General features: G+C 35.6%; 1 protein-coding gene and 1 long non-coding RNA gene across 4 annotated transcripts in view; one reads left to right on the top strand and one right to left on the bottom strand.

Moving 5' to 3' along the window:
- LOC105855450 (uncharacterized) overlaps positions 1–14,008 on the top strand; it is a 30,030-nt gene extending 16,022 nt beyond the window's left edge. Inside the window, exon 2 of the long non-coding RNA XR_012921671.1 lies at positions 13,894–14,008. This is a non-coding gene — a long non-coding RNA (uncharacterized LOC105855450). The remainder of the gene's footprint in view (positions 1–13,893) is intronic.
- SPEF2 (sperm flagellar 2) overlaps positions 1–23,655 on the bottom strand; it is a 173,285-nt gene that overhangs the window by 58,509 nt on the left and 91,121 nt on the right. For all 3 annotated transcript variants that reach the window (XM_012736419.3, XM_076007964.1, XM_076007966.1), the window contains 5 exons: positions 17,934–18,082; positions 14,067–14,194; positions 13,846–13,984; positions 7,777–7,914; positions 1,297–1,448 (listed from right to left, as the gene is read on the bottom strand). In XM_012736419.3, coding sequence (XP_012591873.2) covers positions 1,297–1,448; positions 7,777–7,914; positions 13,846–13,984; positions 14,067–14,194; positions 17,934–18,082 — 706 coding nt within the window. The remainder of the gene's footprint in view (positions 1–1,296; positions 1,449–7,776; positions 7,915–13,845; positions 13,985–14,066; positions 14,195–17,933; positions 18,083–23,655) is intronic.

Here is a 23,655-nt window from a genome sequence, read left to right as displayed (position 1 = left end):
TACTTTACAGATAAGGAAACCGAGGCTTAAGAGAGTTGGAGACACTTGACCAGACAAATACATTGTCTTAATTTATTTACATATAGATAGTGAGTAACAGACCCAGGATTCAAACCAGATCTGTTTCAATTCAAAATATTATGTACTACTATTCATTTAGTTTGTGCAACTCCTAATAACTGCATTGATTGAACACGCTTGTAAATAAAAATAAAAAAAATGTACCCTTCTTTGAATATAAAATACATAGCTCGCCTCCCTGGAGATCTAAATTTAACATTCAGTGCCTGTATATTACTTTACAAATATAACTTCTTCCTTTTTCTCCTCTTTATATCTGTAGTATTTTGTTTTTCAGGCCTCCTTACTGGTCATGAGAAACTATTGTTTTAATTCTTCATTATATTTTATTAATTTATTTTTAATCAACTAATTTAATTTTTAAGGATTTTGAATTTTATTTTTTAATGGCTTTATTTTAATTATTATTTTTAGTTCTCTTTTAATGTTTTATAGTTGGTAACCATATCACAGAAATTACCACCACTCCTAACTCCCATTGCTTGAAGACATTTTTCTATCTCTTCTCAGGTTTGGGGATCTTGTTCTTGCCCTGTCCCCAACCACTGGATCTATAAAAAAAATTATTTATAAACTTTTATATTGCACAGGATTTGTTTGGTTAAAAATATAATTTGTCTTCTACCCTACTATCAGGTTCTTTTTTTTTTTTCTTTTTGCTGGCAAATATGTGATGTTGGACTATTAGTAAGTCTTTCAGTCAGTCTTATGAAGTCATAATCACATACTACTGAGCCTTTACCATTTCTCAATTTCCTCACTTGTAAAAGAAGACTCAGAACTCCTTCCATTTATATAATGAGTAATAGACACACACACACACACACAGAACTGCTTGAGTCCTTTCATAAAAGTGGTAGAGGTTCATAATTCCTTACCAGAAATCTTTAGGGCCAAAAGTGTTACAGAATTCAGAATTTATATATATGTCATATATTCCCTAATACCATCAGCAGAGTCTATGGAGAGACTCCATAATTAAATGCATTATATCTCTGCAGCAAAATTAGTAAATATTCCCTATAAATACATATAAATATGTATATTAATAGTCTTAAGTCAATGACACACTGAAGTTAGAAAAAAATGTTTAGTTTTTAGAGCTATTTTGGATTTATGGATAAAGGAGTGTGATTTTTATTAGCAATAATTAATTTAAAATCACAAAGCTTTATGTTCAAAATAGTTACAGTGGAATATGATAATCTGCCTTACCTAAGTTGGTTTTCCAAAACGTCTTTACTATCCAGCTGGACCAATGGGATTCGAGTAAATCTCTTGTTGTCATCTATAGGGATTTTGCATTCCATTCCCCGGTAATAATCTTGAAGGAGTCTCTTTGTATCTTGGAAACGGTTCATTTCTGCCTTTAACAGCAAATATGAATATTAATATTCAAGAAAAAACAAGCTGGTTGGTACATATTTCCCATAGAAGACTCTGTAAGCACAACTTTTAAAACATTTAGAATGGAAGAATTTTCTGGAAATCAAGAAAGAGTATTGGCTATAAGAGTATATTTAAGATTTTCATCAAAATTAATGATAACTAGGGATTTTGCACTTTCTTATTGAGCACAAGTTCACTTAACAAGATGACAGTTCTATGCCTCTTGGTACTGTGACAAAAGGTTACAGTGTTATGATATTTGAAGTAGTGTATATTATTCATTATTTTGACATTAGGAATATTCTTCTTGTATCCTAGATTCAATCAACCAATACAGTAACAAACATTTGAGAGTTTTCTTTGTCATAGGTCAAAGTTAGCTGATTTGGGAGATACTAAAAAATACTACACATACAAATACAAAAATACAATACTAGGTTCTGTTCCTCTAGGGCAATTTAACCTTGTTGTGGAGAAATGACTAACGGTAATAAAAAGCAATAAGGAATAGTTCACTTCCTACAGTTTCCCTTCTTGCTCAAAATGTACAGAAGGGAGATAATTCCTCCTGTGCTCACAGCCAGATCCTTTTGCTGGCATTGCCAGGAAGTACCTTGAGGGAAATGGAGCAGCACAGAGGAGTTGGTGGCAAGGTGAGCATCAATTAATTATTCAAGTCATGACTCCCTGTCAGCACAGATCATTTCTCTTTGTGATATGCCTGTGTAGTGAAATTGTACATAGTACCAACACCACACACATAGACCATAAGTTCCCTAACCCATTCCCCTACTGAACAGTAGACCATATGGTATACATCTGTGCTTCTCTTTGGTAGTGCAAACATGATTTCTAGACTTTGTTTTAGTTAGTGGGGCTGCTTAAACTAGTACCTGAGGGTCTAAATATTAAAGCTCTCATGCAGATGTATTCCATGATACCTTGTTAATTACAGAAAGTGTCTTTTTTTAAAAAAGAGCAAAACTGACCTAGTATTCAAAGCTTTTAGCTAAATCTAACCCAAAGACATTTATGAAGGAATCCCTAAGTTTATTAAACAAGTGTGTTGCTATTTATTTCATAAAACACCAGGTAGTCTTTTCACTGCCATATTCACAGTTTAGAACAAATAAATGTCTGCTTTTATTTGCTTTTATTATTTGGTTGTAGTCTACAACAAAAGACAAGAGTTTCAATAAGTATTTTTTTTCTTTCAGCATATTATGGGTGCACAAATGTTTAGGTTACGTATATTGCCTTTTCCCCCTCTTCCCCCCTGGATTCAGAGCTTCAAGTGTGTCCATCCCTCAGATGGTACACATCGTACTCATTATGTATGTATATACCCATCCCCTCCTCCTCCCTCCCATCTGCCTGATGCCCGATAAATGTTATTCCTATATGTGCATTTAGGCGTTGATCAGTGAAACCAATTTGCTGGTAAGTACATGTGGTGCTTATTTTTCCATTCTTGGTATACTTCACTTAGTTGAATGAGTTCCAGCTTTATCCAGGAAAATACAAGAGGTGCTATATCACTGTTGTTTCTTATAGCTGAATAGTACTCCATGGTACACATATACCACATTTTATTAATCCACTCATGTATTGATGGGCACTTGGGTTGTTTCCACAGCTTTACAATTGTGAATTGTGCTGCTATAAACATTCGAGTGCAGGTGTCTTTTTTGTAGAGTGTCTTTTGTTCTTTTGGGTAGACGCCCAGTAATGGGATTGCTGGATCAAATGGTATACCTACTTGTATCTCTTTAAGGTATCTCCATATTGCTTTCCACAGAGGTTGAACTAGTTTGCAGTCCCACCAGCAGTGTAGGAGTGTTCCTATCTCTCCACATCCATGCCAAAATTTATTGTTTTGAGACTTTTTGATAAAGGCCATTCTCACTGGAAATAAGTGATATCTCATTGTGGTTTTGATTTACATTTCCCTGACGATTAGAGATATTAAGCATTTTTTCATGTTTGTTGGCCATTCTTCTGTCTTGTTTTGAAAAGTTTCTGTTCATGTCCTTTGCCCACTTTTTGATAGGGGTATTTGATTTTTTCTTGCTGATTTTCCTAAGTTCTAAATAAATTCTAGTTATCAGCCCTTTGTTGGATGTGTAGCTTGTGAAAATTTTCTCCCATTCTGTAGGTTGTCTGTTTACTCTTGTGACAGTATTTTTGGCTGTGCAGAAGCTTTTTAGTTTGATCAGGTCCCATTTATTTATTTTTGTTGTTGCTGTGATTGCCTTTGGGGTCTTCTTCATAAATTCTTTGCCTAGGTCAATGGTTTAGAAAAGTATTTTCAACATTTTCCTTGCTTTTGATATAAAAAAGGATAAGTTGACTTGCTCCTCTATCTAATTGCTGTCTATCTCTAATTGCTGTTCTCTGCATTATTGAACTTTTCTAGCTGAATGACTGAGAAAGAAATTCATTTGGTTAATTTGAATCTATGTTAAAAATAAAATTACCATTCACATATTATTTACAGAATACATTTTAAATAATCTCCTTGATTTTAGGCATAAATATATATTTACATAATTTTTAAAACTAGCATTTTGAAATGACTAGAAAAACTAAACATTTTTCTCTTTCCTTGCAAATAAACCAAATTTGGTTTTAAAATAGTCATGTATGAACTAATGTCACAGTTTAACAAAAAGTGTTTGCACCTGTCATGCTTAGCTTTGGTAAAACAGTAGAGACACAATGAGTCCTATAAATTATACTCATGAGAACTTGCACAATAGCACATTTATAATGAAGTGTAAACCCAAGTGTAAACCCAAATGGTACAAATTGGATGTTGACAAATAAAATTGGAGAACTGAAGAAAAGCATGGAGAACACATAAAAATCATTAGTCATTACACCATAGCATTATCTTATTTGGGAAATAAATTTGGAAATCAGGAAATTATTTCCTCCTTAGAGAACTGAATTTGAATAATGATTAGATTTAGCAGAGCCTATTTTATACAATTAGTATTTGGGACAGTGCTGGTATCTGTGCCTTAGACTTACCTTATTACACAATTATTTCATATACAAAATTAATTTATTTAAAGGGGTATAATTTGATTAACTATATAGCTAAATCCGATAAGATGCCATACTAATCTAGGATTTTCATAAAAGCAGAATTAATCAAGATCCCTCTCACATTTGTGGTAACTAGTAAATAATGCTTTCTTAAGGTTCTTGTTAATTATCACTGAATCTGAGATATAAAAGGAATTTTAGAAATAATCTAGCATAGCATTTCCTAAAATGTAGTGTATAGAAAGCTTGTCCTATAGGTTGTTAATGAATACTATGTTGGGGATGAAACAACAACAATAAAAAACTTTCCAAGGTCTGATAGTTTCAGAAATGCTGGGGTAACATACCAAAAGGATTTTACTACAAAGCATTCTGATGTCTATATATGTCAATATGCTTGTCAATCTCTGGGGGAGAGAAAAGGGTAGAACATGCAGCACATCCCAAAGTCATTTGATCACAGAGTCCTTGTTTTGTGAAACATCTTGTAGGACAAATATTCCACGGAAAATACTTACCTAACTTTGGGAAATACTTATCCAACTATCTGTTACCCAATATTACAGGCCCTTGAAGACTTTCTTGAGGGTACTTTCTCCTAGTCCTCCAATAACATATGAAAGCTTCTGCTTTTGGGCTTCTGGATAAAAGCTCATTGCCTCAAAAGTCTGTTATTTGATGGGCAGTTCTAAATAGGCTCTTTCTTCATAGACTGAACTGAAGCTTACTCTCCTATAATTTCAACCTTGGGTTTTTATAGGATCTATTAATCAGTGTAGAATCAGGCTCTCTTCTGTTCTCTGTGGCAAGCTTTCAACTATTTGAACAATAAATCAGTGGTCAGGAGTACAGTAGTCCCCCCTTATCCTTAGGGGTATGTTCCCAAATCTCCAGTGAATGCCTGAAACCTTGGATAGTCCTGAACCCTATATATACTATGTTTTTTACAATCTAATAACTGAGCTGGCTACTAATTGATAGATAGGCAGTTCGTGCATACAGCGTGGATATACTGGACTAAAGGATAATTCACGTCCTGAGTGAGACAGATGGTATTAGATTTCATCACCCTACTCAGAATGGTGCACAATTTTAAACTTATGAATTGTTTATTCCTAGAACTTTCCATTTAATATTTTCAGAGTGTGGTTGACTGTGGGTAACTCAAACTGCAGAAAGCAAAGCCATGGATAAGGGAGGACTACAGTACTGGCTTTGGAATCAGATTCAGTCCAAATCCTAGCTTTTCCACTTACTAGTTGTAGGCAAATTGTTTCACCTGTGTTTGCCTCAGTTTCCTCCTCTGTGAAATGAAGGTAATAGAATTTACAGCATAGGGTTGCTGTGAAGGTTTATTATATTCTGTATGAAAGTCTTAAGAATAGTGCCTGGCACATACATGGTAAGAATTTAATAAATGGTAGCTTTTATTTGCTGCTCTTCAATTATCTTCCTCACTTTTATTAATAGTTGGTGTTAGATATTGGTTCAGTTTCTCAGGATGAGAGTCTTGAGTCATACTATTTCCATAAAAGGCATGCATTGTTCTAAATCGAGAATGATTCACAACATTTCTCTACTCTCTGTGCCTTCATTATTGGACTTCGGTGACTTTTGCCATAAGCTTTTGACACAGCTGTTTGCAATATTTGATTTCTGCTTGCCCAGACCAGTGTCTTGGGGATGCTACCCAGACTGGTTTAGGCAGCTTGGGTGTCTCACTTTAATCCTTTGCACAACCCATGCCATGTGGATCTGTCTGTTGCCTTGTTTATGGCCCATCTTTGTCTTCTGCTTTAGATAAACTCTAACTCCACCTTCTCTTTGCAATGCAGATTCCTAACATTCCTGTACTGGGCTTCCTTGCCCTGGTATCTTGACATCTTTAAAGATCCCTCCTGAGAGGCTGCTCCTGCTCCTCAAGTTTCTGCTGATATTTCAAGTTTCTGCTGCAGCCTGTCCCTGCACCATGAATTGTCCTTTTGCAGGTTGGAAGTACCAGCTGTCATTCGTCATTTATTGAACAAACATTCCATTGAACACCCACTGTGTGCTAGCTCTAAGGAACCACAGATAAATATTTTCATTTCCTATAGTATCTCTTCATGTAAGTTAATCAACTGAAGACTAGAAATGTACTCTTTTCTACTCTCTATTTTCATTGCTCTTCTCTTATGAAAAAATACTTATGTAGACACAGGTTGACCAAACCAGCCTTAATATTCCCTTAAAATTTGACTAAATTTGAAACAGGCTTCTTCCTGGTTCTAGGCCCATGACCTCTCTTTTGTTAGAGCATTTACTTTAAGAAAGCTTGTCATTGTAAATCCTTTCTCTGTCCCTTTGAGATGTAAATCTTTTTAAAAGCCTTTTACCAGTTTCACAGCCCAGGGATGTCTTTCTCAAGTCTCTGAGAACTATCTCTTTAGAATGTAATTAATTATCAGGAAAGATAGTGCCCCTGTCTCCCAGTTCATCGAAGGGTAGGAGCCTAACTTCAGCAGGTACCTGGCTCCAAGTTATAAAACTACCTTCCATGATGAAGATAGTAGAAAGTTGACTTCTCCTTTGGGTAGAGCTGATTAGCAAACAGAGACGGCCAATGACCCTCCACCCTTCACACCACACCAGCTCTTAAAAATTCTCCAGCCCTTTGTCTTGGCAGAGCTGAGCTGGGAATCCAAGACCTGGTCTGTGCTCTCTTCCTCATTGCCGCCAATGGTATCAGAATAAAATCAATGTCTGTCATCTTATCTTGCCCTGTACAGTTTTTTTATTTAATAGGTTGTGAATTCTGATGAATGGTCCATTTTTCCAGTCCAGTATTGGAAAACTTTTTACTGTTAGGAATCAAAGGCTTGCTGTGTCTGACCTTGCCCATGCTTTGTTGCAGGGCTGCTTTCCTGGGCTTTGTCTGGCTGGTCACTTAGGGTGTCCGCTTTGAGAGGCTGACAAGGTAAACAACTCAGTTATGGACACTCTCTTCGCTGTCACTCTCTACATATCTAGGCCACCTGCAAGCAAGGCTGGTGACTAGTTGCTTGGGATACTTCCGGTGTGGGTGCTTGTTTGGCCCAGACCAGAATGTTTTATTTCAGCTAACTTCCTTGGCAAGATGGATGGAGTTCACACCAGGCAGAGTGCCATGAGTAAAATGAGCCCTGAGGGAACCCTGAATATTCCCAAAGGAGTTGTCACATGAGGGACGTGGCTATGAAGGGAAGAGTCTGTGTCATCGTGACCAGCTGCTCTTACCTGCATCAGTGTAAAGAAATGGTTAATTGTTATTCCAAGAGAGTCCTGTAACCAGCTCTCATTGATGATGTCCAGCCGCTCCTGCTCTGCATCTTCCTTCTGGGTGTCACAAATGTCCCACAGGCGGTCTCGCAGATCCTGAACAGAAGAGAAACATTGTGGTTATGCTTTAGAACCATGGCTCAAATCACCTCAGGGTAATAAAACTAAAATTTTGCCCCACTTAAAATTTCTCTAAAGAAATTTTATAGCTAATGTACTCATGTATTGTATTTGTTCATTCAACCAATACTTATTTTGCTTCTATTGTATCAGGCTCTCACTTTCAAAGACTACCTCGCCGAATCATATGTCTCTGCTTACCAGAAATCCACTACAGTACACTTTATCCATGGGTGGCTACGTTTTATGTATTTTATTCCTTCCTCAAAAAGTTTGTTGGGTTGAAAAATCCTTTCAGTGAATTTTTTTGGGAAAATGGTGTATTGTTGCTAGAAGAAATACACAACTATATTTAAACCAAGTGCATAGACTTGTTAATTCATATTGCCAGTGGAACATATTATTCATCAAAAAATTTTGTCCAAGGTTAATGGGATGGTCCAAAAATAAGGTTTGTATTAAACAGCAGTAAAAGCATCTTTTAAAGATCTCAGCTCTGCCACTTACCAGATCTGTGCAATAATAAAGATGATAAATTTTAATATATAATTTATAACATATTTATATATAATAATAAAATTTGATACATTTATAATATGATAGTTTTGAATATAATATAATTTATTTATATATTTAATATTCTATAAATACAATCAAAATAACAATGGTTATCATACATTAAGTTCGTTCTGAGTGTGTCAGTACATAAGTCATTATACTTGTTTTGACTAAATGCCTCACAACAAACTTAGCTAAATACTATTAATATCTTTGTTTTGCAGATAAGGAAACTGAGTCACAGAGGGGTTATTTTCCTCAGGTTACACAATCAGAAGGTAGCAGAGCCAGGATATGAACCTGTGGTCTTGAGTAATATGCACTGCTATATCAGGCTTCAGTTACTTTATCTATAAAATGAGCATGACACTACTTACTTTTTGGATGTGTTATATAGAATAAATTAGCTTATGTATGTAAAGCACTTAGCACAGTGTTTAGCATGTGATAATTCATCAATTAAGGAAAACTATTATAATATTATAGCAATAAAATATTTATTATTTAATAATATATCTCATTAATCAACCATATATAGTCTGATAAAATTTGACAGTTTTCCCAATAATTCATTGAACATTTACTATGTGTTGGGCACCGTTTTAAGTGCTTTACCGTGATTACCTTCTAAGCTCTATGGTAGGCTGGGTTTTGGTGAGACAATTGAGGCACAGAGATTAAGTTACTTGCAGATAGTTTCAATGGAGTGGAACCAAGAATTTGAACTCAAGCAGTTTTATGCCTATGGTGAATTTTATTTCCATGATGTTGTGTTTACAGAATACTTTGTATTTGAACTCTTAACTTTGCATTTCAGTTACCCTGTGGCGGCTGCACATAAAATGAAAATATCACAAGCCATTTTTACTGCCATATACTAAGTATCAGAACAATGCACCATTATTTTAGAGCTGATTTTACTATTAATATCTCCATGATGTCCCCACAAATGCTTTGTCAGGCATTCAATAAGTACCGACTTGTGCTTACCAAATATTTATATATTTTTAATAGACAGGAGAGGACACAGCAGAGGAAAAAGGACAAAAGCAGGAGTCTGGAGACATTGATTCTAGTTCTTTTTCTGCTACAGCCTCATTGTGAAACCTTTGCAAGTAACAAGATGTCTGTGGCTCAGTTTTCTAATGAGCAAAATGAGGAAAATGCAATAGCAGAACCTCTCCATTAACTTCACAGGACTGGAATGAAATACTCCCAGAACAAGGAATATCACTAGGGATTAAAACAGTGTTTATTATGGACTTATAGAGAGGAATGGCTGGTTTTCATCTTTATTTAGCAAGAATTAGGGAATTACTAAACATCCCTGAATAATTAGAGGTGGATTGTATTTAAGAAAGACTAGAGTATTACTTGAGAAGATCATGCAGACAAAATTGTTAAAAATATACATTTTTATAAGAGTTGTCATGATTATCCTTTGTGTAAAAAACCCAAATTCAACTTATATGGTGCTTACTAGAAACATGTAAAACAAAACCACACAAAAAGGTCAAATATAAAAACTTAAATGGGGCAAATGCAAATTAAAAATAAAATACGATTCATAGTATTAATATCAGATAAAAGTCAAATTCAAGACAAAAAGCACTTCGGGGCAAAAATAGTTATTTTGTACTACAGTGGGAAGCCAGCCAACTTGGGTACAGATCCCATTACTGGCACTTACTATGTTGACCTCTTTGCCATATTTCTTCACCTAGAAAATGGGAATATTACTAGTAGCTACTCGGGGTTGCTGTGGGGATGAAGAAAGACAGTGTCAGCACATAGCGAGCACATGCTCACTGTTTAGCTATTACTGCAGCTGCATTAAAATCGTTAAGTCAAAAACTGTAGCAAGGAAAATGGATAGAAATGGAGGAATTACAGGAGTTTTTGGATTACTTTCATCAGTTTTTGCAAGATCATCTAGGTATAAAAATGTATAAAAGAAACAGAGCAGTTGTTTCAATCAAAATTACCCATAATACTTTAACAAATGAATATGATATAAGGGCCCATCCTAAACCTATTGAGTTTGGTCATAGGGCAGGAAGCAAAGGAAGGTTTATTTTTCTCAAACTTCACAAATTTCTCTACTATATACTTCTGCTAAGGCTCCACTACTAAAAAAGTTGTAATATCTTTAATGAGCTTGATTTGGCCAAAACTTATTGAACTTTTCAGGTAGAAGCTGTATGTTATTTTCTAATATCCATGGATATTTTCTAATATCCAAATTTCTACACAAAGGAAGCTTGTTTATTTCCTTGATGATTCTTGCCAGAGGCTTCTCTTTCTTATTATCTGGATTGAATTTTAAGTTTAATGTTTTTTATTTGCCAAGTTGTCAATTTTTGCTTTTATTCTTATTAATTTCTTTCTTTTTTTCTCAGGCTTATTTTATAGCTATTTGTGAAGTTATATTTATTTCTGTTTTTTCATGTCTAATAAAAAGTCAGAAATAAAAAAAAAAAGAGACTATGTCCACCATATATAACTAGGTAGACAGATATCCACGCATATATAAACAAACATATATAAGTCTATGCTGATACATTTGAGAATCTTCTCACACCATTTGATTAGCTTTTTGGAAAAAACAAAATGTGATCCCTATCAAAATAACATAATTTAAATATTTAAAAGTAAAATATCACACTGCTAAAGTATTAAAAATAGTGTTATATTTATATATAATTCTGGGGTAAAGTGTTTTAAACTGACCACAAATAAGCTATAAAGAAAAATGTTCTGTATTTATCTACATAAACATTAAAACCTTTTGCTTATTAAAACTCACCTCAAATATCAATTAGGAATATATCTGCAATATATGATCAACAGATGGTTTATTCCTTAAAATAAAAAGAGATCTTAGAAGTCAGTAAGAAAAAGCACACTTCAATAGAAAAGTGGACAGAAATTACAAACAGGTTTCAGGAGGAATAAAACAGATGACCATTAAATTTAGGAAAAAATGGTCAACTTTAGTTGTAAAAACAGAAATGCAAATTATAAGAAAATATTAATATTTCTACCTTTAACTTGGCAAAGATTAATAAAAAATAAAATCTAATATTTGATGCATATGCATCATTTGTTAGTTAAAGTGAAATTTACAAGTTTAGTGTGCAAATTTTTAAATTTTTAATATATTTCAAAAACCTTAAAAATAAGCATACTCTTGAATTCAGCAGTTCCAACTTTTTAAGAAATTTGCTCATGGATATAATATATTATATCATGGATATAATTAAGGATGTGGTCACTTTACTATACAAGTCTTTATAATAAAAAGTTGCTGCTCAACAAAATTTTTTAATAAAATTATGACTAAAAATTGAAATATGTTAAATAAATTATGATATAGTCCATTAAGCATATCTTTTAGTCATAAAAATGATGTTCTAGATGAATCTTTATTGAAAAAAGAAAACATATTCTATCAGTTGAAAAAGAATGTTACAAAACAATGTATTTTGCTATCATATCTTTATAAAAATAATCTGGAAGGATATGCACCAAGGTAGTAACAACAGTTAACTATTAGTGGTGGGATTATAGATTTGTTGTTTTAAATTTTGATTCTTTTTATTGTCTACTTTATCTATAATAAACATATGGTACATTTGCAATTAGGAAAAAAAAACTAAATAAGATATTTTATATTTCTGAATCTTCTCAGTCTCTGCCAACAATCACCTGACTAGTACGGGGAAGAAGTATACAGGAAAGCTGTTTGCTTTATGAATAGGTAGAAAAAAAGATAGAAAAGATAGAAAAAAGATAGTTTTAGGATTTACATTTATTAATTACGATTTGAGGAATGTCTAAGAACATGTGAAATACTTCAGTTTTACCAGAACATTTGAATACCTTGTAGGGTAAACCCTTCAGCACCCTGCCCCATCACCCAAGCCACCATGATGCTTCGCCTCTATTGCAAGAGCTTCCCAATTGGTCTTCCAATTGTTCTTTCTGCTGGTCTCCCTGATGTTTTTGTTTCCTTCTACTATTGACTCTTTTAAAACCAGAGGCCAAGGCTTTTTATCTCACTTAGATCAAGTCTGATATTCTCATAATGACCTCTAAAGCCTTAGATAATCTGGTCCCCTTGAACTCTCTCCCACTTATCACCAGCCACTCTTGCCCAGCTCACTCTGCTCCAGCCACACCTGCCTCCCACTGTTCTTCAAACACACCACACATCCTTCCCCTTCAGTGTCTTTGCCCTTGCCTTTCCCTATGCCTGATGCACCCTTCCTTCAGATAGCTACATGGCTTACTACATCACTCTGTCCTGAGTCTGTTCAAATGCCATCTTCTCAGTAGGACTTTCTACAGCCACCATACATAAAAGGGTACATCAAATGTTATTTTCCTCTTGCTGTGCTTTCTTGTTCTCTACATAGTTCTTATTACCAGTGACACATTCTCTAAATATTCGCTTGTTTATTGCTTATTCTCTGTCTTCTGGCCACTAGAACATAAATATCGTGTGGTCACAGATGTTTTGTTCACTGCTGAATCTCTAGCCCCTAGAACAGTGCTGGGACCTTGATAGATGCTTAATAAATATTTACTGAGCAGATGAATAGACCATGAGAAATAATTTGGCAATGCTTTGTTGCACAAATAAATATTGAGGTCATAATCAGATTTGTTTGTTAGTAGCCTGTACTTAGGGTAGCAGCACAGGATCCTCCTGAAGAAATAAGGAGGTCTGCCCATTTTACACAGGAGAGATGAAGGGTAACATATTGGAATCAAGCTTCTCATACATCACAGGCCATAGTCTAAAGTATCAGGGACATATAGTTCATTCATGAAGTTATGAAAATCTGCCTGTCTACCAACTGCCAGGCATTGTGCTTGCTGGAGGCACAAAGATGTGTAAGATTTAGTATCTTCTCTCAAGAGATATATTCAATAGAGACAATCCTTTAGGTTTTCCATGCAATTCCCTTACTCCCTTTCTCCCTCAATAGCCATCAACAAACCCTATAACTGCATTCAAGATAGGAATGGGATGAACACCAGGGATGAAGACAGCTGTGTGGACTAACAAAGAGGTTAGGAATCTAATCTACAAGACAGATGCCAATAAGGCTCTTGGACTGCCAACCCCAGCTCCTCTTTCCAGAAGCATTGCCAAAGTTTTCTCATTCTGAACTCAAAGTGCAGAAAAGCTACTGATCTTGAAAGTTATCTGGTTAAGAGTTCAAACCATTTCCTTTCTCATCCTCATACTTCATGAAGGTAAGAAGGGAATGAATTGGTGTTTTGCAGGACAAGGCATGAAAGTCTGACAACCCTGTTGCAGCAGGTCACAGATTTCCTTACATTCACTCTTTGGTGTAGTTCAGCCTTTGTTTCCTCATCATCCCACAGATCATCAGGAAGAGAGTTGAAATCAGCCTGCCACTGAGCTACAAAATCTTGCTTGTAATCTGGACGCCTTAGAAACTCCTGGAAACTTGTTCTGTCGACAATAAAAGAATGAGAACGATCTTATATGTCATGCCTGTAAGCTATAAAATTCTGACTTTGGAAACTTTACTTACCTAATCTCATGTAAGTGAACAAACACAGTCTTCTGGTATTCTCTCAGATGTCTGAGTGCTGTTTTGATGGTAATTATATAAGAATTTTCTATTAGTTTCCAGTAAGGTACTAAAAATGAAGGTAGTTCCTGTTAAATAGTAAAGTGTAAGCATTGTTATTTCAAAATGAAAATCTTCCAAATAATTGAGTCAAAAGTACAGTGCTAAGCAAGAAGATGAAGATGCAACTCCAACTACTCAGCCCATTCCCCGTGAGACTTCTTGTTCCTTTTCTTTCCCCCTTCGCCACCTAATTCCCATTCCAGATAATTCTTCATGTCTCAGCCCAGACATCAATTATTACAGAAATCCTTCCCTTACCCAATAAGTCTGTAGGTCACCCTCTGATGTTCTTAGGTTCTCCCTTGGCACCCTGTATTTCTCACATTATAACACTGATGACATTAATTGTAATTTCCTATTTATTTGTCTATATTCACTTCTAGAATATCTCAAAAAACCAGAAACTATGGTTGTCTTGTTTACCATTATACAATTTTTTTCTGTAATTACCACAGTGCATAGGGCATAGAAAGTCCTCAAGAAATAGTTATTGAATGAATGAACCACAGATAACACATTTTGCCTCTGTTGGAAAACTACCTGGAATGGCAAACACCTAGTGTTTGTGTCAGGGTGGTGATGAGTTACTTCTCTGATTTCACTTAGAAGATTCTATCCTCGCTGTGTGCACCATAAAATTAGAAAGTTTCTTTTTTGTTATATTTAGTAATGTAAATAAACAATCAAAAATAAGAAATAATCCTAATGAAATAAAATTAAGAATTCATACTATGGTTAATATAAACTTGCTGTACTAATTATTCCCTTATTGGCCATGTATTTATTTACTCAAAGAATCACACCTGGGGACCTTAGAGATATTCTGGGCTAGTTTCTTCTCCAAAATATACCAAATCCTAGAGATATATTATTCAGTCTCTCCATGGACCTCATGGATGCCTGAAGAATGATATTTCAAGGCAGTTTCCAGTGATCTACAACTCATGTTATTGGAAAATTGTTCCTTGTGTTAGGCAGAAATTTGCCTTTCTGTAGTTTCCACTTATCAGCCTAGCTATTTCCTTTGGAGAAGGACAGACTATGCCTACTGTCTTCCCTATGACAGCCTGTCAAATATTTGAGGACAGGTATCACTAGTAAGGAGGGAGCTAAACTGGGATTCAGGATATATGAGATTCAGTCTAAGATATTCTATAATTATTTAAGTGTCTCACTTTTTCCAACCCAATGAGTAAACCAACCAGGAATTATTCATTGAGTTGTCACTCTATGTAGGGAGGCATTGTTATAGGGACTAGGAATTTTATGGCAAATAAGGCAGGGTCCCTAGCTTTAGGAGCTTATATTCTGGTGGGAGATGAGAAACAGTAAGGAAGTCATAAGTAGTTAAGTAATCAGTAAGCAGGTAAGTAAAGACCTAGGCAATTCAATAAGCTAATAAAAAAGTAATTCCTATACTAAGTGCTATGATGCAACAGAGGTACTGCTTTTTTGGGGGGTGGTGAGGGAGGGCCTCTTTGTTTAGGTGTCACTGGAGTTGGCACTGAGAAGAAGGAAGATTTAGGGGAAGAGCACTCTGAGCAGAAGAAACAGCAGGTGCAAAGGCACTGTGGTGGGAATGTTCTTGACATATTTATGGGGCAGAATGCAGGTTCATGTGGGTAGAGCTTGGTGGAAGAGAGAAAATGCCTATAATACTTAAGAAAAGGCAATGGTACTTAGTAACATACAGACTAATAATTTATACGTTAAACAAAACTCAAGATCAAATTATTAAACACATGATTTCTGAGCACTTATAAAACATACAAATGATCACTTGTAGCCTGTACAGCAAGAATAAGTCCTGTTGAACTGTCCTATCCCTTTTCCTTGATAGGAAGTTTGGATAGGTGGTTCAGGGAGTGCCTTGGACCATATCTGCTGTGGCGAAAGGGTCAGTCTTAGGTAAGCAGAGGTCTGTGCTGCATATCCCCACATGTCCCTCCAGACCAATTTCCTGTCCTTCACCCTGCTCAGTGCCCTGGGAGGCTAACATATGTAAACTCTGTTAGGAAGCTCCCTTGCCATCCATCTTCTTGGGGAGAGTGTTTGCCCCTCCTCTCTGCGGGGTCACTGTGGGGCACCGCCTCCCTCTGCAGAAGGCCACAACTCCTGTCAGATGGCCCTCTGCGTGCAGAAGTCCTCTTGAGGCCCAGGGATCTGCTCCTTTTCTTCACCTCCTTTGGCCTGGGGGCCAGCATGACCCCCAGCTGTCCCTTGCTGGTGGGGGTGTGGGGCTGAGGGGGATCGTACATAATCTAATCCTTGTAAGTTTCCATACTTACTGCCTACATATTTTAAATAGTCCTTTATTTCATTCTCTTCAAATTATCATCTATTTATTGCCAGAATCCCGACTGCTAGAAGATCTATATGGAAACTGGTACCATATCTCAGTGTTATTTTTTTTTGTTTTAATTCCTGTCCTCTGTTTCCCTCCTATCCTCTATGGATTTCTTTCTTTCAAGGGCTTAAAGGTTTGGAGTTAAGGATTGGATTTTGGTATTTTTGCCTTGCAATCACCATTCCTTACCAAGTAATACCATTTTAATTTTACCTCTTTTTCAAAAACCATTTCTATTCCATATCCTGCTTCTGTGACAGTTTGTGTGTGTGTGTGTATATACACTATATATATATATATATATATATATATATATACACATATTTAAAGTAGCTTCTGTTTGGTTGAGTGATGTCAATTATAACATCCATAATTGTATCATTTAATGTTCTCATCTTCAAATATTTTCAGTTATAATTTCATCCTCAGTGCTAATTAATTAATTCATTAGGAGGCTATAAAGAATCTGTCATCACTCTGCATTGTGTTTGTGCTGAATACAATGAATTATTCCATATGTTCGTACCCTCTCCAAAGAGTTTATGATCTAATTTAGGAGACAAGACATATTCCTAGGAAAGCTCAATAATAACAGCCACCCCACAATTGCTCCATTTCATAATTGAGTCTCAATTGCCTGGCACAGATGGTCCTTGCTGAGCTCATCAGAGTAAGAGATCACTAGGGACCAGAATAAAGGAGACAGGAACATATTCTTTTGAAAAGGACTCTTTTGCCTTTTAAAAAGTTTTAAAGGAAGGACCATTCTGTGTGATTTTCCCAAGGATTCATCTGCTAAAGCAACCAGAAGTGCTAGGTGGTGACTGGGCCTTGCAGTTGTCAGAAAACAATGAGCTGGGTGGAGCTTCCAGGGCTCCCCTGGGTCATCTCCTTGGCTTACACCAGCCTACCTAGGTAAAGCTGCCAGGTCAGATAGCTGTTGTTCTATTATGATTGATCCTACCAGCTTGGTTCTGAGTTACTTTCAAAAATGTTCTCCCACTTTTAAAAAGTCAGAGGTTAAACTTCACTAAAAAGCATTATGATGTGGGTATTAGAACATGGATAGAGGGCTGGATATTTGCTGGATATGTGTTCTGGGGAAGTCATTCTTCCAGGAAACTGCATCTCTGCTTGTCCTCAGGGAGAAAATTGGTCCTCACAGAACCCACTTGTTCCCCTAGTTTTAGCACTTTGAACAGCAGTTCAAAGCATGACTCAGAAATTTAGATGAGGAGGAAAAAGGATGGGATGTCATTCAATGAGTAGTCTCAGAAAAATATCATCTTAGCTTTTTAATGAATACATATATATTACCAGATATGAAAGGCCTTCTGGATATTGAAAATAACAGTATGAATCTTACTGTAAATAGAAGAAAGAATGGATTCTACCAGCTTGGTTCTAAACTGCCATACCTCAGGAATTGGTTCATCCACATAGACCCATTCTTCTGATCCTGGCTTGGGTGGTAGTGGCACCACTGGAGTAGGTGATATATCTGTAGATGTCACAGGTGATTTCTTTACGGGTGTTTTTCCTCCTGGCGATTTTCCTTTAGGAGAACCTTAAATATGCATATCAAATTATTCCAATACAAGTAGATGAATGAGACAGGATTTTGGTGGATCAATAAATATATGATCGCCATAAACTCAGCAATTCATTAACTACTTTATAAGCTCCTTTTGGGAAGTCTTATCAAATCAAAAATTTAAGAAAAAGCCTCATTTTCCACAGCCTCAAAATTAACCAATGAGACTAATAATAGTGAGTTGCTTTCTTCTTAAGCAATCCAACTTCTCTTGTCCGATTGGTATTAAAAACAACCTGATATTTTGTTTTCATCTCTGTCTTTGCTGCCACAATGAACATGTAGCTCTTACACAGTTTAGACTCTAGAGCAAAGTGTACTTCATTTCTTATTTCAAAAACTGGAAAATTAAACTCTCTATCTTGTATAAGAAAAAGAAGAGGGGGTACTGTGGCTCCTGAATATCCCCACGGCCCCACAGGAGACACAGGGTTTCTAGGGGAAATTATATTTCTTGCCACAGTCGGGGGAAATAAGGATCAAGATAGTTGCTGGGCCATGAGCCTGACTGAGTCAAGGCATAAGAGAGAATGAGAAGGGAAGGGAAAGAGAAGGATGGGGAGTGGTGAAAAGGCAAATGAGAAGGGAGATAAGGAGGAGGAGGAAGTCTAATTTTCAATTCAGAATTCATACAGGTGTATCCCTCACTCTCCCTGACATCATCAAGAGGGAAATCTAGATTTATTAAGCGAGAGCACCAAAATTCTCTGAAAGGATCAAGGTTATTACAGTTCGGAAATTCACTCAGTTTAAAATTGCACTTATCTTTAGATTAATTATTGGGATTTGTAAATAAAGTTTAAAAATGCCCCTAGAACTGGGAGCACTTTCTTTTCCTAAAATATATGTCTTTATTTATTGAGTATTATTAAATGTTAATGCTGTTTAGAAAAGCAAATACATCTTCCACTCTTACATTAGTTAAAAATAAGTAGATTATAAGTAGAGGAGAAATCATTAATTGTCTTGTGGACAGTTTGGGTGTTTAAAAACAGTATCCATTATCCATAGATCTGAAGTTGTATCTAAATTTGTGAAAATTTAGAAAAGTTTAAGTGAATCTCTTTGGTTAGGCAGTAACTGAAAATGTTCTTAATTTGATATACATTTCTATATGATGATTTTTCATCTTTTGACCTGAATATCTAGTGAAGTCCAAGTGATAATTGTATGACCACCTTAGATGAATTTCTCTAACAAAATTTATAAGAACTTTGTAATTAAAAATTGAAGACTGAAATGAGTTTCTTTTTCTTCTTTCCTTAAATATCATGATCATTCAGTTAAAACTAAGAGAGCCAAGGAATATTTTTGGACCATTGTGGTTTGAGTCTATACAACTTTCATCTAATTTCTGACACTAACAATGCTAAGGCACAAAAGATTTGAATAAGTGAAAATATGTCTATGCCATAATGAATGAAAATAGATTTTTCACTTTTGAACAAAACCTTTATCAGCATTTTAAATGTAACAAGGGGCATTCCACCCATACAACCACCAGAAAGCCTCATTTTCTGTAAGACATTTGCTTTCACATGTAAAGTTGGATCACTGAATCCCCATTTTCCCATAGATAAAAGGCTTGGGAAATAAACTATGATCGGCATATGGTAAAAGTAGATATTAGCTTTTTGTTGTTGTTGTTATAAGAATCTGACACTATCACACAAAAGCCCATGGAGCTAGAACAGGTACAAATAAAAATAAAAGAAAAGATAAAGAAATATTCAATTTTAAGACAGAATTTTTTTAATCAATTAAGGAATTAAGGAATGATCAACAAAAGATGCAATAAATTTGAGCACAGATAATAACAGTATGAACTCAGTAAAGATCTGACTAATTGAAAGTCAAGAGCTAGAACCAAAATTTAAAAGTAAGAAAGTGAATAGTTAATTCTAAAATAAGAGTAAACTATATCAACTGATGAAAAGACATTAAGAAAACAGAACACTTTGAAATAAAATTGGCATTACTCAGGGAGGTGAGAGAATTGGGAGGTGAGAACTGTAGGATGGAGGAAAGGATATGGAAAGCTTGATTTTTTTTAAAAAGAAAGGAATTATTATTACCTTGCCATATTATTTTCAGTTTTAAAATATTTTCTATAGTATTTTATTTAATTAACAGTCTCACTCGGTATAAACCAGAAGATCACTTAACACTGGTGGCTTTCTTATTGCCTTTGGGGTCAGCCAAGTTCAGCAAAAAAACATCTTTTTGTTAAAAGATAGTGCTGATGGCTGTCTGGGCTGCCAACGTGGCAACCAAAGTTGAGACTCAAGATGTCATAGAAAATAAACTTTTAGCTTACAAATGGAAGCAGGAAGACAAGGGGGCCAGTGTTAAGCAAGGAGACAGAGACCAAACATGTATTCTCTGACTCACTAATGAGAAACTCTTTTGGAAAAGCTCATGGAGGGAAAGTTTTCTCTCCTTAGTGCCCTAAAATTCACATTGTTACTCTGTGTGCAACTGGAGATGTGGAATGTGGACAACTATAAAGTAATGAGACTGGTTATCTGGGATCACTCCTAAGACCTAATTTTAGCATAATTATAACTATAATCATAATTATAATTAGTGATAAGTGGCAGGAACTGCAGAGGATTCCCCTTTCTGCCCACTGTCTTTAGGATCTTGGTCTGGGTCCACTAATACAAGTCTTTATTGATTTAGAGTTTACTTTGACTCTGAGCCAGACTCTGTTCTATTTAATTTTTTGTGTCTGTACTTCTTCATTATGCTAGGAAGGTAGAGAGGGATTCTGGGCCTCCTAGAGATGAAAGTGGGTGCTGTTGCCCCCATCTTGGTCCTGCCCAACCCTAATTCTCCACACCTGCGGGAGGAGGGAATACCCTATGAGTCTGCCAATCAGAACTTGGTGCAAACGACTCTCTAGCCCACGGGACCAAGCCACATGGGTACCTAAAGTCCAGAAAGTGACCTGGAACCCACATGCAAAGCAAGACTCAGGCCATGCAGCTCCCTAACTGTCAAATGAAAGTGGTTCTATGGTGACATTTGAACCATGGAGAGGTCCCTATTCGGACACCATGAAACAAGATCCAGACCATAACCAAGCTTTCTCTTTTCCTGCTGTGACAAGGGGTGTGGTCATCAACTGTGGTGTATGTATCATGCTTTGCAAACCTATATCTCACTCTTGCTCTATAATCCTATCTTGGGCCCCCTCAATAAACTTCACCTCATGCTTCCTAACTTTGGTACGTCTAGTTCTTCTTTGGCCATGAGTGCACCAAGAACTGACATTCCAGACTAAAGCCTGACAATTATAATAGCCACATGAGCAGATGATCCTTTGACTTTATTTCATAGATGAGGAAACTGAGGCATACAAAGGTAAAGTAACTTCCCTGAAGTAACCATTATAGTAGATGGCAGAGCTAGAACTTCAGGCTTGGTAGGCTGGCTCCAGCCTTTGTGCTTTTGACTGTCATTCTTCATTGCCTTTTAGTATCTATTGATGTAGTTCATATTGATAAATGTTCATTAGATTGATATTTAGAGATCTGCAAACTTTAGAGCAGTTCTTTAATTCTATTTACTTGGTTCATAAATTGATTTAAGATTATTTTCTATTTATATGGCATGCCAATTTTCTTTTTGGTAATTTTCTGGTAAAATTTTTAAAAACCAAAGCTAAGAAATAGATTCATTAAAAGACTCAAGAGTGCAAATAGTATTATTTAATTTTTTTTTAAGGATGGTGACAGTATTAAGGCAAAATCCAGGGAAGCTATAAACAGTTTGGTGCTGCAAATTAATGTGGGAGTATAGACTACATTTCCAGAAGAGTGAAGAGGCTCAACTTTCCTTTCTCATAGGTTAAAAGTTCCTAACAAAATACTTGTTTATTTATTTTGACTCCCCTTTTCTTCATCTTTGAAGTAGTAAAATGATAATTTCTACTTCATAGGTGATTGTGAGAATTTAGTGAGATTATTATATATGTAAATTATCTTATATAGCGCCTGGCTCATAATAGGTACTACATAAGAGGTAGTTTGTTATTGTGAGTATGTATTTTATCATAAAAGAAGATTATGGTTGAATTTCACTACCTGAACTGTAATTATAAATTAATCATCAACTTTTGGATATGCATCAACCTTTAGATAAAACCTAATACAAATTGCATTTTCTATAAAACCTATTAAGACCTTGTACATTGGGCCACATACTGGTTCAAGGTCCCTGGTGATAAAAATCTATTTTAGAAATTTATCCTGGAAAAGCTTAAAGCCATCCTGCTTCCTTCTTCATATTGTCAACCCAGGCTGTTCTGAGTTTAATGAGTCATCACAATAAGCATATGTCCTTGATCTGGACATGCTAATTCCCTCATTTCAGGGCTTTGTATTTTTATTTCTATTTCAAAAGTGTTAGTATATACAGGTGTTTTTAATGTAATCTAACTTAAGTATTTGGAAGAAGAGGTATATTATAAATAAGACACAAGAAGTAATTGAATGTTTCCAATTTTCCAATGGGTCTAATAGGGCAGTAAGCCTTGGGCTCCAGTAGAGTAGGTCTCAAACTTCAATGATTATTAGAACTCTTTGGAGGGTTTGTTGAAACACAAATTCCTGGGCCCCAATCCTGGAGCTTTCAGATTCAGTAGGTCTGGGGTAGGGCAGAGTATGTGTAGTTCTAACAAGTTCCCAGGAGTTACAGATGCTGTTGCTCCAGAGACCACACTTTGAGAGCCATTGCTCTCATAGATGCATCCAGTTATGTCAATTTCATTTCACCTTGTCTTTTTTCTCTGTTCTTCCACATCCTTCAAATTAAATGTCATTAATGTTTATAACATTGATACTACATTTTATTTAAGTGGCCTGGTAGCATCTATAAAAATTAAAGCTATAAGTTAAGCCAGAAATCAAACATTGGAGCAATACTAATACTAATACATGGAGTAGGACACTGGAACCAAAGATGATTATTTCCAAGTGTTTATTCCACAGAACTCTGGTCCCAACAGATACTTCTCCAAAGAAGAAGAATTCTGCAGCCAAAATGTCCTGAGATCTTACATACTGCATCTCCCACTCCCTTAGAGATGCATATTAACATAGAAAAAATGCTGTAATTGAAAACATTTTAACGTAATGTAACTTGGCATTTTCTGAACACGGAACATAGTTGATCACGGAAAACTTTCTTCATTTAGCTCCTAATTAACGTCTCTTTGGTAAGGCTATATGTTTGAAAAGCCATTGGTTTACTAAGAAATATAATGGAACAGTGGCAAATGGGTTGAAGAGGGTAAGAAACACTTTAGAACACCAGAAGTACAACTGTGAATGGCATCTCAGTGTCAAGATTTTGGAGGGAGAAGGATAGAGATTGATCTAATATGCAGAGAAGAATATTAATAAGTCAAAGACAACAATGCAGGAAATAAGAAGTTTGAAAAAAGGAGAAAAGAGATGGTCCCTCAAGTCATAAGAGATGCTTTAAATATAATTGGTATCAAATGGCCTGTGAGATAACATATAATTAATAGTGTTCACCCT

The sequence above is a fragment of the Microcebus murinus genome, chromosome 11 (genome assembly GCF_040939455.1).
Source record: "Microcebus murinus isolate Inina chromosome 11, M.murinus_Inina_mat1.0, whole genome shotgun sequence".
In the NCBI taxonomy this organism is placed as follows: Eukaryota; Metazoa; Chordata; class Mammalia; order Primates; family Cheirogaleidae; genus Microcebus; species Microcebus murinus.
Note: the sequence above shows the minus strand (reverse complement) of the source record. Positions and strands in the feature narration are given on the sequence as shown.